This window comes from Staurois parvus, unplaced genomic scaffold (genome assembly GCF_062004578.1).
Source record: "Staurois parvus isolate SC_StPar_1 unplaced genomic scaffold, SC_StPar_1.0 ptg000439l, whole genome shotgun sequence".
Classification (NCBI taxonomy): Eukaryota; Metazoa; Chordata; class Amphibia; order Anura; family Ranidae; genus Staurois; species Staurois parvus.
Genome location: NW_028318235.1, coordinates 6756605 through 6774237, shown reverse-complemented (window position 1 = coordinate 6774237; position 17633 = coordinate 6756605). Strand labels below are relative to the sequence as shown.

General features: G+C 39.5%; 1 protein-coding gene across 2 annotated transcripts in view; it reads right to left on the bottom strand.

Moving 5' to 3' along the window:
• The window catches only part of SSBP4 (single stranded DNA binding protein 4), a 631862-nt gene that overhangs the window by 591329 nt on the left and 22900 nt on the right, over nucleotides 1–17633 (bottom strand). Inside the window, exon 2 of one of the 2 annotated variants that reach the window (XM_089687906.1) lies at nucleotides 1047–1094. The exons of the other annotated variant lie outside the window; for it this stretch is intronic. Coding sequence (XP_089544032.1) covers nucleotides 1047–1094 — 48 coding nt within the window. The remainder of the gene's footprint in view (nucleotides 1–1046; nucleotides 1095–17633) is intronic. 2 annotated transcript variants of the gene reach the window in all.

Genomic DNA, 17633 nt, shown 5'->3' with positions numbered 1-17633 from the left:
TCCAGTTAAATGTTACACAACCAAATACCCTTCTTTTCTTTTCTTTTTCTCATGCATCCTTCGTGTCCTTGTCTCTCTCCTCCCCCTGCCTTCCTCCATACACATTTTCATATTTTTTTCCATCCATCCTTGTTTTTATTAGCCATAATATTTCTTCAACCCTTGATCCATTCATCCATCTGCACCTCCATACAGCCTTTTCTTCCTCAATCGACCTGCTACTTTATAGCCCCTTTTTCTTTATCCTTTCTCTGTCTAGATGTCATCTCTTGATTCATCCATCCTACTCTCAGCACTCACAAATGTGACAATCACTGTAGACTTGCCTTGCAAAACTGAAACTTTCTTTTATTAAATCTAAATATTCTTTTGTTCCTCAGAACCAGTGAATATTAAAGAACAAAGGCACCAGAAAAATGCAGACAATTTTAGGCACTCTCCAGGGCAAGTACCATAAATTAAAGAGCAATGTACCTCAAATAGCTGTTCGGTAAATTACTGATGGTTTATATTAAAATGAACAAAATAGTCCAATAGTAAAAAACAGACAAGTGGACATGTTTGCTTTAGCTGTTATAGGAGACTGATGACAATGCTCTTGAGCAAAATGAAAGAAAAAGAAATACCAGGCCACATTCCCTGCTGAATACTTTGATGCTAATTACAGTCCAAAACAACTGAGCTCTGACTGTGCTGATGATGCTGACGAGTAAAGGAGATTGGCAAAGAAAATAATATCCCATGATACCTCCCATATTATTACCTATTTCATGGTTGAAAATAGTTTGTTACTTTTATATCTTTGGCTTTACTTTTAAGATTTTCTTAATAAAGTTTGTGTTCTATTTTCTTCCCAGTTACATGATTACATCAGAAAGACCACGTTGCATTTTATGTCAATGTATTTGTTGCATTAGGTAAAGTAAAAAAAGAACAAGTCCTTTACAGAACAATCTTCAATTAGACTATTGCCTGCTAAATATCCCCCCCCCCAAAAAAAAATGGACACTGCTCTCTAATCTTCAATTACTGGTTTCTCAACTCACCCTTTCTGACAGAGAACTGGAATGGAGTTGGTGTATTGCTGCTTTTGTCTAAGGGTAATTCAGAAAGAGATCATATTAAAGGCTTTACAGTTACATTCCATGAATGCATAATTCCATATTCTTTCGTTCTTTAATTTTTTTTTAACTGTTTACTTAAAGAAATATTTTCAAGTTTTACAGAGAAAAATAAAAGAATAGAACACCTGGGTTGAACCAATCTGAAGCCACAGCCGTGATCCCAAAGCTGGCCAACATGCAATACCATAGCAAAAAAAAAAAAAAAAAAGAAAAGTGAAGCATGATATCAATACAATGCAGCAACATATTTCCATTTTCTGACCAGCACTAATTTAACCATAGTTTTACACCACATATGACAAATGTTGAGAAATAATAATAAATGTATATGAATTACACGTAACTGTTTCTCTTCAATGTGTGGACAAGGTAACTTGCAAGGGAGGACCTGTTGTCTGGAGTGGCTCAAGAGGGGGAAGCAAAATCACTGTCACTTCCTCTCCTAGCCAGCCAAGCTGCATGCCTGTTGATAATCATCTTTGGTCAATATAATCACCTAGAATCCCCAGCCTCTGTGTAGGAACCTGTCACTAATATGCAGTAGTGCTACCACCCCTAAATGGCAGATCCCTTGGTTTGTTGACAAATACGGGTCAATGGGAATCTGTCATTGTTACCCTTTTAGCCACTGTAAAAAACCCTTGCCATGCTTAATGACACTTTTTTTTTAATGAAAGCCTGCAAAGTGGCCTTGAAAATGGTTAGAAAAGAAATAAAAAGATTAGCTCCCACAGACTTCAGTGGAGTTCGGAATAATGTTTGAATTTGTAGATTTTTTGTTGAGTATGCTAAACCCCCTGCAAACCAAACCTCGACAAATTCCCTCATCCCTATATGCAATCTACTTGAATTAAAGGTTTGTCTAATGTCTAAGCCTGTAATTGTTCTTACAAAGAATTTCTCTAACAGTGACTTCAGGTAAGGTTTGAAGCAGACTAAAAATTGGTAACTCTAGTCCTCAGTCCTAGGGTGCAATCTGCCCAGTCCTCTCCCTGCTTTGATTTCAAGCTCCCTGATCTACTTTTATGTGCCTATGGATACTGCCTGTAACAAATTAAATGCAAATCTAAACATAGCTACAGGTCTAACAATTATTTTTATTTTCCCAGACTTGTCCTGACTTTCCTTCGCCCCTGCAGCAATACACATGCTGGGGGGAGCTGCATCTCAAACTCACCCCCCGACTGCTTCTTCATTTAGCTTACATTTACTCACCTAAGTGAAGTAAGAATGCACCATAGATATACGCTACAAGTCAGTCTAGTTGAAGCTGACTAAGGGTGAGCTGAGTGTTTGGTCTGAATATAAGTTCACACCTAACATTTGCCTTTAGGATGTTCATCTGGACATCAAATGTTTAGGGTATTTGGCATGAACAAATGTAACTGATTCCTGCTGTCAATGTCTGTCAAGGAAGCAGCAGGTGCCTTTAACATTTCACTAAAGACTTGCTTTCTTTTTTAATCATAGAAATGAATGACATCAGAGGGCCAGAATCCAAGATCGTGGGGTATAAATGCATATAATGACATTCCTATGTATCCCATAAACATGGACTAGGGGCCCTCAAATACTATTTGAATTTATTTATTGCTTGTTCTATAGACTTAAAACAGATCCTAGATTCTGTAATTTTTTTTTTACTCACACAAAAATTTTTAAGGTTTACTACTTCCAAAGATGTGGTGCATCCATGGATGCAAAATATGCTCCCAAATGTGCTAGCCTTTTGGTGGGTTGGTGAGAAGAGTGATACTGAAGCTAAAAAAAAGAAGGGAGATTCTTGGACATAGGATATGATTTACTTCTGTCAGCTTATTTATAATCAAGTGATACACGAGAGACCCTATTACAGAAGTGCGTTTAAAAAAGAAGGAAAGGAAAAACAACAACACAGAACCATGATACTAGCTCAATTGTTTTTCACATAATTTAGAATTCACATTAATAAATGTGTAGTCAACATGTACTGTATGTACCAATTTTAGAAGGGGGTCCAGATTCCAGAAAAATACTCTCCTCAAGGGAGCAATTTGTAGCCAGAAGAATGATTGGAAACATTTTTATTTCTCAGCTTATTTTGATTTAAGAAATAAAAGTATGTGGCTGAATACCACAGGTAGAAGCTCATATGCAAATGAAACAGTTTGTTAATTGTCAGAACCAGTATTTGGGGAGGACAACTACACAGTTATGTGATGTGAGAGACCGCCTTTCAAACATTATAATAAGCAAAAACACTAGGATATTTTGTTGAACCACTGCGCCCAGTGTTGAAACACTCAAAGTACAAATCATAGAAAAAGTTGACAGTCCCAAAAGTGGTGATCATTTTCCTCTTTTGGCCAGATGAGAAGTTTACTGGATATTTAAACTAGACACCCATATCCCCATAGGGATGAACTTTATCCCTATGGAATTTAGTGACATGTGGTATGTCACTAAATTCTATGATTAAAAAAGGAAGCGAGTCTATGTTAAGATTTTTTTATTGCAGCATTTTGCAAAGTAATGCATTTTGATTGATGTATTCACATTACTGACTCTTTGACCTCGTTAAGAACCAAACAAGCCTTAGTTTTCTACAATGTTATTTATTTTTCATATTTCCTTTTTTTGGCTTTAGTAATAATCAATTTTGATTACAATTTTACTGTATATATGTCTATCTATCTATCTATCTATCTATCTATCTATCTATCTATCTATCTATCTATCTATCTGTCTGTCTGTCTATCTATCTATCTATCTATCTATCTATCTATCTATCTATCTATCTATCTGTCTATATACAGTATATATATATATACATACACACACATATACTGTATATATTTTATGTGAAAATGCTTCAATGTTAATAGTCTTTGGAATCTTTAATATATTTATACAGCATTAGGTGATATTTTTTGTTTTTGCATTAGTTTTGCAAATCCTGTCATCTCCCTGTGCACCACTCCTGCCATCCCCTATTCCTTCTCCCCACTTCTTCCATTCATTTCTTTTTTCTAACCACCATCTCCCCTTCCCCAAACCAACCCCCTTGATCACCAATAGACATTTTTTTTCCTGCCTGCCCCCCATCACCCCTAGGTTCTTCTCCCACCAACCCCCTCCCCCTCTGTTACTTTTGTCTATATTAGCAATAATAATATTGATAATAATTAGGCTGCATGGTCACTTTGAGAATTTACAGCAGAACAAGGGTTTAAAAATTGCATACAAATGCCTCCCTCCCCGACTAGTGCCTACCTATGATTAATCCCAATAAAGGCACCACAATATTTCAGCATAAGAAGTGAGCACTTGGAGGGTTGGAGCAGTGCACTTTTTTCTGACTCTACAAATTGAACGTTCATAGTCATGGGCTTACAATTTCAGTTTTCTTTCCAAATTCGCATTAAAATAATGCACCAACAAAAGAAGACACCTGAATCTCTAACTGTGCTAATATGTGCGTCTAAAACAAAAAAATTAAATTTACATTGCTGAAACCAGGGCATTTTATTTCCTTATGTTTGTTTTATATATTACATTCCTACGTAAAGAGATCTAACTGGATTTTATATTGGAGAATTCTTGAGCATAACAAATATAACATATTGTAAGTTTATGTTTGTACAATACTGCTGTTTGAGTAGTTAGAAAAATACATGCAATAAGCAATTACACTACACTGAAAGGGTCCTTTCACAGGAGCGTTCTGTTTTTTTCATCAGTTCAGTCACGTTTTTTAAAAAAAAAAATGGATCAGTTTATTACAGTTTTTTTCATCAGTTTCTCTTCACTTTCTCATCAGTTTTTACATAAGTTTTTACATCCTTTACCAATGCAAAAACAGATGCAAAAATTAACCATATGTCCGTTTACATCCATTTTCCGTTCGTTCCGTTTTTTCATGGAAGAAAAATAGGGTTTCTTCAGTTAAAAAAATGGATGTTAACAGATGTAGACAATAACAGATGTAAACAGATGATCATCCGTTTACATCTGCTAGTTCATAGAAATACATGGATGTCCATTTTTCATGGACAGATGAAAAGCGTGTGAAAGGACCCAAAGTAGTTTTTTTTTTTAATCTCTGTGAATTCAGGCAGAAAATGTTGCCTGTTGTAGAGATTGTCTCCTATACAAATATTTCACTATTAAAAATTCTGTGGGTGCTGTCCACTTTAGCAAACAAAGTCAGCATAGTGGTGAGAATAAACATTTAAAGCACATCTTTTAAACTACATTAAACTGGAACAGTCTGATAAAAGGGGATAACAGCAGAAGAGCACTTGCAGAACATTACAAGCGCTAAGAACCCAGTCGCACTGGATGTGACTTGGCATGCGATTTGCATGCCATGCAACTTGAAAATCGCATTCCAAGTCGCACCCTATTGTCCACAATTACAACGGTCATATTGGTGAGGTTCCAACTTGGTTGGAGCTGCACCGATTTCTAAAGTAGTACATGCACTACTTTTGGTGCGATTTGCATAGACATCTGTGTCAGATATCTGGCAAATCGCACCTGAAATCGGCATGTCCCCCGACTTTGAAATTGTGCGACTTCACTGTAAGTCGAACGCTTTCAAAGTCAGGCTTGATGTGACCGGGGTGTAAAGATGGTACACAGGAAGAGGTATAATGATCACTTATGAAACAGAAAACTTAAACAATGTCCAGCCAAGAGAATAAGGACAGACTGGAAATAATACATTGCAGTATTCTCATAGACTGCCTGGGTCTTTGACCTCTCTAGGCAGAAACATCCTGCTTCTTTCTTGCACCTTTCACACTAGGCAACCACTGTCCCTGGCTTGGTCGGCAGGCAGGAATATGATCAATTTTGTGGGACAGGTACTTGTTAAAAGTGCCAAATAATTTGCAGCTACAGGAGACATTTAAAATCTCCCTATGCAGCCTGATAAAGCCTGCTGGCAAGAGTGGGCTGCCTATTTAGCATGATAATTCTGATGTCTGCTTTTCCTTTGTGTTGCTTTGTACTTGAACCCTTCCCACTATGGCACCTTGGTTGCAATTACACATTACCAAGTCTACGTTGCTCATTCTACTTAAAAAATATGAAGTGAAATATCTAAAAACAGTACCGGTGCAATGGAGTAAAGCAGATGTCTTTCCTATTGCACTTTAGGAAATGCATGACAAAAAGTAAACAAATAAAATAGCACTTTTTAACATTCCTGGTATCCTGTTCCTTTAATATGTATCAGGACTGGACTTGACATGCAATATCATATTAAAGGTATTAAAGGTAAATAGGGACAAAAGCAAATATTGGCTAATGCTTTATATTCAAAGTGGTTTGTATTAATGATCTAGCACCGTTATATGTGTAGGAAAGTTGCATACAGTGTGGGTTTTTTTGTATTAGCCAGGTAGTTTGGTTTGCCCAGGCTAGGGTAAGGGTTAACTTTCAGCACCTCAGTTCCTGGGCTTTTTGTCTTCGGCTGACCTACCCAGTGGGATACATAAATAGAGGGAAGGTCTGGTTCCATTAGGAACTTGAGAAAGAAACAAACCAGTATGCGGAACTTGGAAGCTCTAGGACCACCATTGTGATATTCACAAGATACTGGTGTTCCAGTGGATACTACCAGTCATGGGAACCTGACAGCTATGGACTTATACCTGTGAAGGTATGCCTGGGCAGTCACCTCTGTAGTCAAATTAGGGTAGAGACTTTGTTATCTTGTCGTCTGTTCTGCCATGAGAAGTTGCAGTAAAGTTGTCAAACTGATTTGAGAATGTTCTGAAGTTATTCTAAAGGGGTGAATGACAGTTTCTGGCATATTATTATTATTATACAGGATTTATATAGCGCCAATATTTTGCTCAGCGCTTTACAATATAAAGGGAGACAATACAGCAACAATACAGTTCAATACAAGAGGGAGAGGAGGTCCCTGCTCCTTGGAGCTTACAGGGTCAGTAAAGCACACATGAAGTATGAAGCAATGCTACTACAGAAATGGTTAACTCTGCAAGACAACTGAAGGAGGAATGCAGTTGCTATGTTTATCCAAGAACTGGTGGAGAATGTATAGCAGCCTGCCAACAAGCATGGAATCTGGCATGGCGGAGGGTCCTATGGTAGTAAGGGACCCGGTAATCAGGCTTCCTTCTCCAAAAGTACCTGGGTCTGGACCCATATTACAAAGTTCTGTAGCCTGGCCACATGCTGCAGGAGAGTAGAAAGAGTTAAGTGAGAGCACACATGAGGTCCACGCTATGTGCTCAGTGAGACCCCATTCTGCCACTGGAGTGAGGGGAGAGGACATAGGTTCAGCAGTGTCCCTCCTAAATGTAACATATTACAATTAAGGTGCGTAGTGACAAGGGACAGAGGGCTTTACAGAGGAACTCTGCATTTTATACTACTACACACATTGCATGGCGCATATCTAACCTGGGGTACCGCCATAATGTTTGACTTTCACATGAACACAGTCCCCGCCTGGTCACAGGCATTGACAAGCTCGTGAATGGCAAAAGGTACCCTCATGTGCAGGGCGAGTTGACCCGCCCACAAGTGACAAACAATCCCTCTTCTCTAAAGCTACAATACCATATATACATTATATACCACTATCTAGAGTTACACAACTTTTCCAAGGTGGTAAAAGAAACACCAAAATATACTCTATCTTGCATGTGCATATGTAAGTGCACAAGCTGCTGGATGCTCTTTTCCATGAGCATACAAGAACCAGCCAGTGTCAACTGACTTTGGTAAGTAATTATACTCTCTTGCTGTTGGATATTAATTAAAATAGTAATTTCTCAATGTAAGATCCTCTTAAAATGGTAGGTACAGCATTAGTTTGCCTATCCATCCTAGCTATACTTTTATCCTACTATATATAAAAGAGGAAACTATCGCGGATAAAAATAAAAAGCCACCTTTCCCTATATTTTTGTGAGGATTGGAAAATCAAGATCTGTATTTACACCCTATGTATTCAATTCGTGGAAGGCAAATTGCCATCTAAAGCCGTCTCCTGTGGCTTGGAGCTATATTTAATGTTGCTTGTGTTGGTGGAAATATTCTGTTCAGCTGCAGAGATTGCAAAAGAACAGCAGCCAGGAATATTTGATTGCAAATTTAACCATTTTGCTTCTGGAATGTGGGTATGTGCTTGATTCTTAGAGGCAGAGCTATTTGCTATATTTGTGAGATGGTAGCAGCAGCAAACCAAAACATTACAATAATTTACATTGACAAGCTTATTCAAAGAACAATGCATCTGTGATGTCTTCAAGTAGTTAGTACAGATCTCGGTCAGAAAAATGTTCTCAGTACCTAAGTAAAAGGTTATGTTGGCCCAGATCCTAACTCCTATTATAGAGATCCACCCTGTTCTCTAGTTCCTGTAGCCTGACTTGCTGCCACCTATATCAGCCTTGTACCTCTGAATAGATTGTTCCTGCTCCCCACCTAAAAACTGCCTCAGGCAAGTCAATCCACTGTGTATGGATGCTGCTTACCTTGATGCCTATCTACCTAAAAACTACACTCTAAAAACTGTCTAGCTGCCTAAAAATTATGCTTTTTTCTTGATCTGATAGGTTGCAACATCTTTTTCTGTTCAATTCGCCATGCTCACAGTGTCCACCTTGTTTATTGGTGGAAGGTCTTAAATCTTTTTTAAGAGTGAAATTGTTTGTTAGGGCATCGTTTGTATGCCCAAAAGGGATTCTACACTAGCTGCAAATGTGACTAATACAATCATTGTTTCTATGGCACTGAACCTATAAATAAGTTTGAAAAGATAATGTGCCACTATATAGCTTTACCCATGTTAATATTAAAGATAAACTTCACCCAAAAGGAGATGCTCTGCTTTTCTAACTCCCCCTACCTCTACCACTTTTGCAAACTTTTATTTTTGGGGGGAATGGGTACCTGGTTTTGACAAGTATCTGCTCCCACTTCTACCTGGATGTCCTAAGTGATCCAAGAAGTTCAACCCCTCCCCCCTTTATGCATAGCCACTTGCCCTCCAGAGGTTTTACCCCCTCTTCCTGACCAGGCCATTTTTTGCATTACGACGCTGTGTTATGTTAACTGACAATTGCGCGGTCATGCAACACTGCACCAAAATGAAATTTATGTCCTTTTCTTCCCACAAATGGAGCTTTCTTTCAGTGGTATTTTGTCGCCTCTGTGTTTTTTATTTTTTGCGCTATAAACAAAAAAACACGGACAATTTTGAGAAAAAAAAACAATATTGTATTTTTTACTTTTTGCTATTAACCCCTTCACGCCGGCCGCACACAAATGTGCGGCCTCCCGGCGTCTGGGCCTCAGGTAAGAAAAAAACATATGTGCTGAGAGCGCGCGCCCTGCGTGCTTCCAGCACACATGTCCTCTACTCACGGAAAGGTCCCGGTCTGCTCTTTCGATCAGGACCTTTCCCGATCATGTAACAGCCGTGACGACGCGTCACGGCGGTTATATGATCCCGAAACCCTGCCCGCCCCGCCTTCTGAAACTCTTAAAGGGCCGGGGGGCGCCGGAAGGAATGGGTTAAACATGTCCAGTAAAAAAATGTAAGAAAAATGTAAAAAAAAATTCAGCTAAAATGCATTCTGCTGCATGTCTTTGCTAAAAAAAATCCCTATACGTGTAAATTAATTGGTTTACGTGAAAGTCTACAAATGGTGGTATAGATACTGGAATTTTATTTTTAAACCAGTAATGGTGGAGATCAGTGACTTTTAGCACGACTGCGGCAGGCATTCTGACACTGGAGTGGAACTGACTGTCACTGACATCACCAGTGACACTAATACAGTGATCAGTGCTAATAAAAAGCACTGACACTACTAATGGCACTGGGCAGGAAGGGGTTAACATCTGGGGTGATCAAAGGGTTAACTGTGTGCTGTTTTACTCTGTGCTGTGTGTGTTTTACTATGTAGAGCAATACAAAGCAGTGTGCTGGAGCTGACAGAGGAGAAATCTGTATTGTTTACACACAGACCTCTCCCCCGTTAGTGATACTCGACGATCGCCAGGCGCCAGCAGGGAATTACTGACCGGGACCCGATGGTCGACAGCTGAAGCCGCTAATGGCGTGCACCCCTACCCAGATATACAAAATCACGCATATATATACGTGATTTTGCACAGCCCTGCTGACGCCTGCCAGCAACTTGTTTACAGTGACAATCAGTACTCTCATTAGAATCTGTGTTCAACATTTACAAACTCGAGTCAAAGGGTGCTTTAAAAGCTTCAACAAAGCTTGCTGAAATGCTTTCTAAAAGCTTGCTGTTCACACTGCTCTTGTACAAGCCGGAGCCTGTGTGAACAACTGCCCTTGACTTGTTCTTAGGTTAGTCATTTTCAGGGGAACGATGAATTCAAACATGCATTATCCATTTGATGAGGATATCACTGTGGATGTCTGCAAACAGCATAAGCATGCTCAGCCCTCTCACTGTATGACATGGCTTGGTTGATAAACAAAGCTATGTAATTGACATGGCTTTGTTGATCAACAACAACATTATGGGATCATCACATTAGTGTAGACATGGTGATATCATATTTTTATCAAAATATGTCACAAGGCAATACATGGCTTTAATGATAAACAATGACATGCCATGTGCTAGTGTCCGATATGGCTTGTTTATCAACAAAGTCATGTCATACAGCATTTTGTTGTTACTGCTAGGAGCATTACAAGCTCCTGTCTTTATCTTAATCTATTATTTAACCTAATTTCATCTAGTGGTGCCCCATGGTGAAATTAGAGGCTAATTTTGTCAATATTTTGGGAAAATTTGTATTTTTGTTATGAAATCAATTTCAGTGGAAATCCGTGCTCATCCCTAATAGAAAGGTAAATTTTTGCAAATATCATTAATTTCTAATTCCTGTTCCTGCACTGACCTTTGAGAAAAGAAAGAACATATGTTTCTTTCTAAGTGGTATCATTTACCATAAACAAACTGCTTACAATCTAATCCTCTTTTATAAAACACACTTGGGACGAGTTCATAACGTCTTTACAACGGGGATACTCATATAACAGGAATTACCAAGGGACCTGGTGGCATTGAATGATAGAGCTGTAGCATAATAACTAGTAGTTTCTGAAAACTCTCTGCCCTGCATAGCAATTTAAGGATTGTGTTCATTTTTGCAGCTGCTTTCTAAGCACTAATGGAGACATGCAATAGAATACATGCTCCGATATTCAAAAAGCTTTCAGTTTTATTTGTGAAAGCAGAGTGCATGTTTAGTATAAGGGGAAAATGTAAAAGAAACAGGACTTACATTTATTTTTTTTTTAATCTTTAAAAACAAAATGTACAAATCATAAAAATACATATCTTAAGGTAGAATATACTGATTGGTGGTGCATGAGAAGTGTTGACCTTGAAAGCCTTTTAGTGATTGTTGGATATTACTAGGGCTCCTCAGAAGCATCTACCAGCATGAGAACCAGCATCTACCAATTTCTGTTGTGAAATTCCAACGCATTCTTAAAAAATGAACTAATATGGCGTTAAGAATATGTAATGTGGCAGAACAGCATACAGCAGTTGATAGCATGGTGTGTTTCAGAATTTTGGGAATGGCTGCCTGCATAAACCTAATAATGTGAATCTTAGCCAGTTTTAGTTATGTCACTCTGCTGCTTGTTCAGTAACATACATTTCCTTTGGTCTTCTAAATAGGTAAGGTCCAAATTAATAAAACTAGAGTCAAGAAAATGTGAGTTATTGCTTACTGTAACCAGATTTGTTCCACGTTTTTCTAGTGCATGCTATAAAATGAGAAATAACTGACTGCCAAGGGCAACAGTGCTGTCTTTCCTTTGCTCCATTATAGATTAGTCCCCTAGGGTCTTCAGTACAGGGAACTGTTATTTCACAAATACCCAAACACTGCTAGGAATAAGTTGAAACTTACAATGAGCCATATCAGCTTTTCTGCTGATGGGAGCATTCTAAGGCTGGCCATAGAATGGATTACCCTATACACAGATTTGTGGTGGATGGGGGAATCATCCCTGCTGCACTACTGTACTCTGACAGCGGGATTCCTCTGCTGCCAGAATACACTAATCAGCGCTTGCAGCCAACGGGCTGCAAGCAGTGTTCGAACACAGACCTTCCAGCAGTCCTGCTTGAAAGGAGTTGATAGATCAACTCCTCTTAAATGGGAAAAGCCATAGATGGATTGAAATTCAGCCGCTCCCTGCTGAACTAGTTGAATTTCAATCCATCTATGGCCGGCTTAAGTATTTAGAGATTTTCTGATATCTGTCTTATATCCACTACCCGGTCAATATATAAAATGTGTATATATACAGTTGTGGCCAAAATTATTCAACCCCCACTGAAATTGAGTGTTTTGGCCAGTTTGACATTGCTTTTGATCATTCAGTCATCTTGCTTACATTTACATTAAAGAGGCACTTGTAGGTCAGACAAATATAACATAACAGTTATAATGAAATAACCACAAATGTCTTTTCTGTGCTCACAGCATTATCAGTTTTATTCAACCCCCAAGTGACATTCAATCTTAGTACTTAGTACAGCATCCTTTTACAGTTATAACAGCTTTTAAACGTGAAGCATAGCTTGACACAAGTGTCTTGCAGCGATCTACGGGTATCTTCGCCCATTCTTCATGGGCAAAGGCCTCCAGTTCAGTCACATTCTTAGGCTTGCGCACTGCAACTGCTTTCTTTAAGTCCCACCAGAGGTTCTCAATCGGATTTAAGTCTGGTGACTGCGATGGCCACTCCAAAATGTTCCAGCCTTTCCTCTGCAACCATGCTCTAGTGGACTTGGAGGTATGCTTGGGATCATTGTCCTGTTGAAAGGTCCAACGTCTCCCAAGCCTCAGGTGTGTGACGGACTGCATCACGTTTCCATCCAATATCTCCTGGTACTGAAGAGAATTCATGGTACCTTGCACACGCTGAAGCTTCCCTGTACCTGCAGAAGCAAAACAGCCCCAAAGCATGATTGACCCTCCACCATGCTTCACAGTAGGCAAGGTGTTCTTTTCATCATAGGCCTTGTTCTTCCTCCTCCAAACATAGCGTTGATCCATGGGCCCAAACAGTTCTAATTTTGTTTCATCAGTCCACAGAACACTATCCCACAACTTTTGTGGTTTGTCCACATGGCTTTTGGCATACTGCAGTCGACTCTTCTTATTCTTTGGAGACAGCAAGGGGGTACGCCTGGGAGTTCTGGCACGGAGGCCTTCATTACGCAGTGTGCGTCTTATTGTCTGGGCTGAAACTTCTGTACCCACATCTGACAAATCTTTTCTCAGTTCCTCAGCAGTCACACGGGGACTTCTCTCCACTCTACGCTTCAGGTAGCGCACAGCAGTCGAAGTCAGCATCTTCTTTCTGCCACGACCAGGTAGCGTTTCAACAGTGCCCTTTGCCTTGAATTTGCGAATGATGCTTCCTAAGGTGTCTCTTGGTATGTTTAACATCTTTGCAATCTTCTTATAGCCATTGCCCTTCCTGTGAAGAGAAATCACCTCTTCTCTTGTCTTCCTGGACCATTCTCTTGCCTTCACCATGTTTGTAACCACACCAGTAAATGTCTAGAAGGAGCTGAGTATCACAGTCATTTTAAAGCTGCCTAATTGGTGCTTATTATGCTTGATTGCTGCTCGGTGACATCCACAGGTGTTTTCAATACCTGATGGAAAGCACCTGTATGAACCTCTGTTCTTCAGAGTGGTAGTCTTTAAGGGGTTGAATAATTGTGGCAATGAAGAAACCACATAAGAACCATTTACTACTGTATTACATAAACAATTGATGTCATTTTAGTTGCATTTGGGTAGTTACAACGTCCTTGTAGGATTTGATTCTGAATACAATTCCAAATGTACACTATAGTCCCTAAACCCCTTTACAGCATTGGGGGTTGAATAATTTTGGCCACAACTGTATATATACTGTAGACATAGATATACACTATATTTCCAAAAGTATCGGGGTGCCTGCCTTTACACGTGAATGAACTTTATTGGCATCCCAGTATTAGTCCGTTGGGTTCAGTATTGAATTGGTCCACCCTTTGCAGCTATAACAGCTTCAACTCTTCTGGGAAGGCTGTCCACAAGGTTTAGGAGTGTGTCTATGGGAATGTATATCCTTAATGCCCCTTAGCGCTAAAAGTCCAAAACCAGTCCTGCAGTTGAGATTATAACTGCCCCCCTGGGCAGGCCAATTAGTCTATAATAAACCAGCGTACTATTAGTCCAAAAGTCCATATAAGGTAAAAGATCTCCTTATGCTCTCACCAGATTCATCTGATAATCAGGCAATGTATACAAATAAATCCTCCTTTCCTCCCCTTCTCCTGCTTGTGCCTCCATTATAAATTCCATACGTGACATCTACAGTATGTCACAGAAGTGAGTCCTTCCCTCACATTATTGTAAATATTTTATTCTATCTTTTCATGTGACAACACTGAAGAAATGACACTTTGCTACAATGCTCGGTGTAGAGCTATTCACCCCCAAGTCATCACAGAGGACAAGGGGGCACTCTTTACGTCTGGAGGAAAAGAAATTTAATCTCCAAACATGGAAAGGTTTCTTCACAGTGAGAGCTGTGAAAATTTGGAATAGACTCCTTCAAGAGTTGGTTCTGGCCAGCTCAGTGGATTGCTTCAAAAAAGGCCTGGATTGTTTCTTAGATACACAGAATATAATTGGATACTAACATTTATAGGTAAAGTTGATCCAGGGAATATCCAATTGCCTCTTGGAGGATCAGGAAGGAATTTGTTTTCCAGCAGGAGCAAATTGGATTGTGCTTTGCTGGGGGGTTGCCTTCTTCTGGATCAACTGTGGGTATAGGATTATATATGTTTTTTTCTATGGTTGAACTGGATGGACTTTTGTCTTTTTCAGCCAGACTAACTATGACTATGACTAGGATCTTCACAGTGTATCAGTGCACCATCCACCTTAGAAAAACACACCACCACTAGTGCTCCTCAAATCCCCTCCAGGTCATGCACCTTACCCTCTATGAACTGATTATATGCCTTCCTATAAAGCTCCGTTGGATCTCTAATATCATCTCTTCTCTATCTATTGTGAATCTATCTCTATCTCCTCCTGACATATGTGATTAAAAACAGAATTCCATAGTGCACCAGTATAGATACACACTTTATTCAAGTATATATGCTTATATGGATTTCAGTAATAGAATGCCTTCTCTAAAATGGCCGCCGCGGTAATTCCAGTTTGCATCTGACGTCAGGCTTTACTGGTTACAAGTCTGTTCCAAATCTTGTACCCACCCAGTAAGTTTGCTCCTCTGATCTTTAGGTGGTTTCAGCAACAGGAAGTCCAGACACCCTGAACTGGCTGCAGATCGATTGACGAAAGTAAAGGAGGAAGAGAAATCGATCTGCAGTCAGTTCAGTGTGTCTGGACTTCCTGTTGCTGAAACCACCTACAGATCAGAGGAGCAAACTTACTGGGTGAGTGCAAGACTTGTAACCAGTGAAGTCTGACGTCGCAAACCGAAAGCACCGTGGTGGTCATTTTAGAGAAGGTGTTCTATTACAGGAATTTATGTAAGCATATTTCATTGAATAAAGTGTGTTTTATCTATACTGCTTGCACTATGGAATTCAGTTTCTAGTCACATATGTCGGGAGGAGCTTCAAGAGAGATAGAGAAGAGGTGATATTGGAGATCCAATGGAGAGTTATAAGAAGGCAATTAATTCTATGAAGCTCTCTACACACTGTTGTTGTGCTAATCTGAAGGCCACATGAAGTTTGGAGGTCTTTAGCTATTGACTCTGCAGATCATTGGCGACTTCTGCGCACTGTGTGCTTCGGCATGCACTGACCCTGCTCTGTCATTTTACGTGGCCCACCACTTCGTGGATGAGTTGCTGTTGTTCCCAGTTGCTTCCACTTTGTTATAATACCACTAACAGTTGACAGTGAAATATTTAATAGCAGGGAAATTTCACAGATTAACTTATTGTACAGATGGCAACCTATCACGGTACCACACTTGAATTCACTGAGCTCCTGAGATCGACCCATTCTTTCACAAATGTTTGTAGAAGCAGTCTGCATGCCTAGGTGCTTGATTTTATACACCTGCGGCCATGGAAGTGAATGGAACACCTGAACCCAATGATTTGGAGGGGTGTGCTAATGCTTTTGGCAATATATTGCATATATATATTGGAGCAGTGTGATGTTATTGGCTGAAGATAACTGAATGACTTCGGTGTGCCACCAGTTATTTGGGTGGTGGACTACAGTGGAGCAAGAGCGGGCTCCAGTGCTTTTGCACCAGTTAAATCGAGGAGGATACAGGCAGGCATGTGAGCAGTGGCTGGTATGTGAGCAGTGCACTATTTAGAATATTAACTGTTAGAAATTCCTTTATTTGCAATAAATACTTTCTGTAGTTGCTGTTGAGCACATGAAGTGACACCGAACTCTGGTTTAAAAAAAAGTTAATTTCAAGTATATATTTTTAACTAAAAAATGTGCTTCCTATTGCTGTCAACCTCCTCCAAACCTCAAAATTGCTTTTTTAATACTGCTGCAATCCAACTTCCTGTAGGAGGATGGCTGCATTTAATTTCTATGGTCCCAATGTATGTATGAATGTAGCCACTCATTGATGCTCGCTCCTGAGAAGAAGTAGGGATTATGGGAAAAGTAGTGCGCATGGAGCAGTGCAATGGACACAACTAATGTCCACTGCTTGTTCCAAACAAACATACGTGAGAGGGAAAAGGGGAAGTTTGGGAACTCACAGATGATGTTACAAGGAAGCAGAAAATACAGTAGGAAACAGGAAAAGCCTGGAAAAAGAGGAGCGAAAGGAAAAGAATACAAAATAAAGGAGGGTGGGAGGAAGTTAAACTCAAGGGAGCACTGAGGTTTTATATTTCATAGTAGATTATTTTTCCAAAGTATCTGCAGCAACAGAAAAAAGTCTTCAAGGAGACTTTTATCACAGTTAGGATGGTTACAGTTTTTTCATGGCCCAAGCTACAGTATATAATTAACCTCGTCTTAAAATATCACCCAAACTGTCTTCTTCACCCCTTCCAAAACCTCCTCCTCTCTAGCCTCTTTATCACCTCCTCCCATGCTCACCTCCAGAGTCTCTCCCATCCTTTGCAACTCATTACTCTAAACTGTATAGCTATCTGCTATTCTGTCTATCTTAGGCCATCCCTGAAAACTCATATTTTCAGTGAAGCCTATTAACTCATACCTCCCAGTTATTACCTTTGTATCACTAGATGGGCTTGTGTCTTTTTTTCAATGTAATTATTTAACTAGACCCTTCCTTTTAGATTGCAAGCTCTCATGGGCAGGGCCCTCTGAATCCTCTTGTATTAAATTGTATTGTAACTGTAATGTCTTCCTTTATTTTGTAAAGAGCTGTGCAAACTGTAATATATAAAATGTAAAATAATAATAGCAATGTATCATGGCT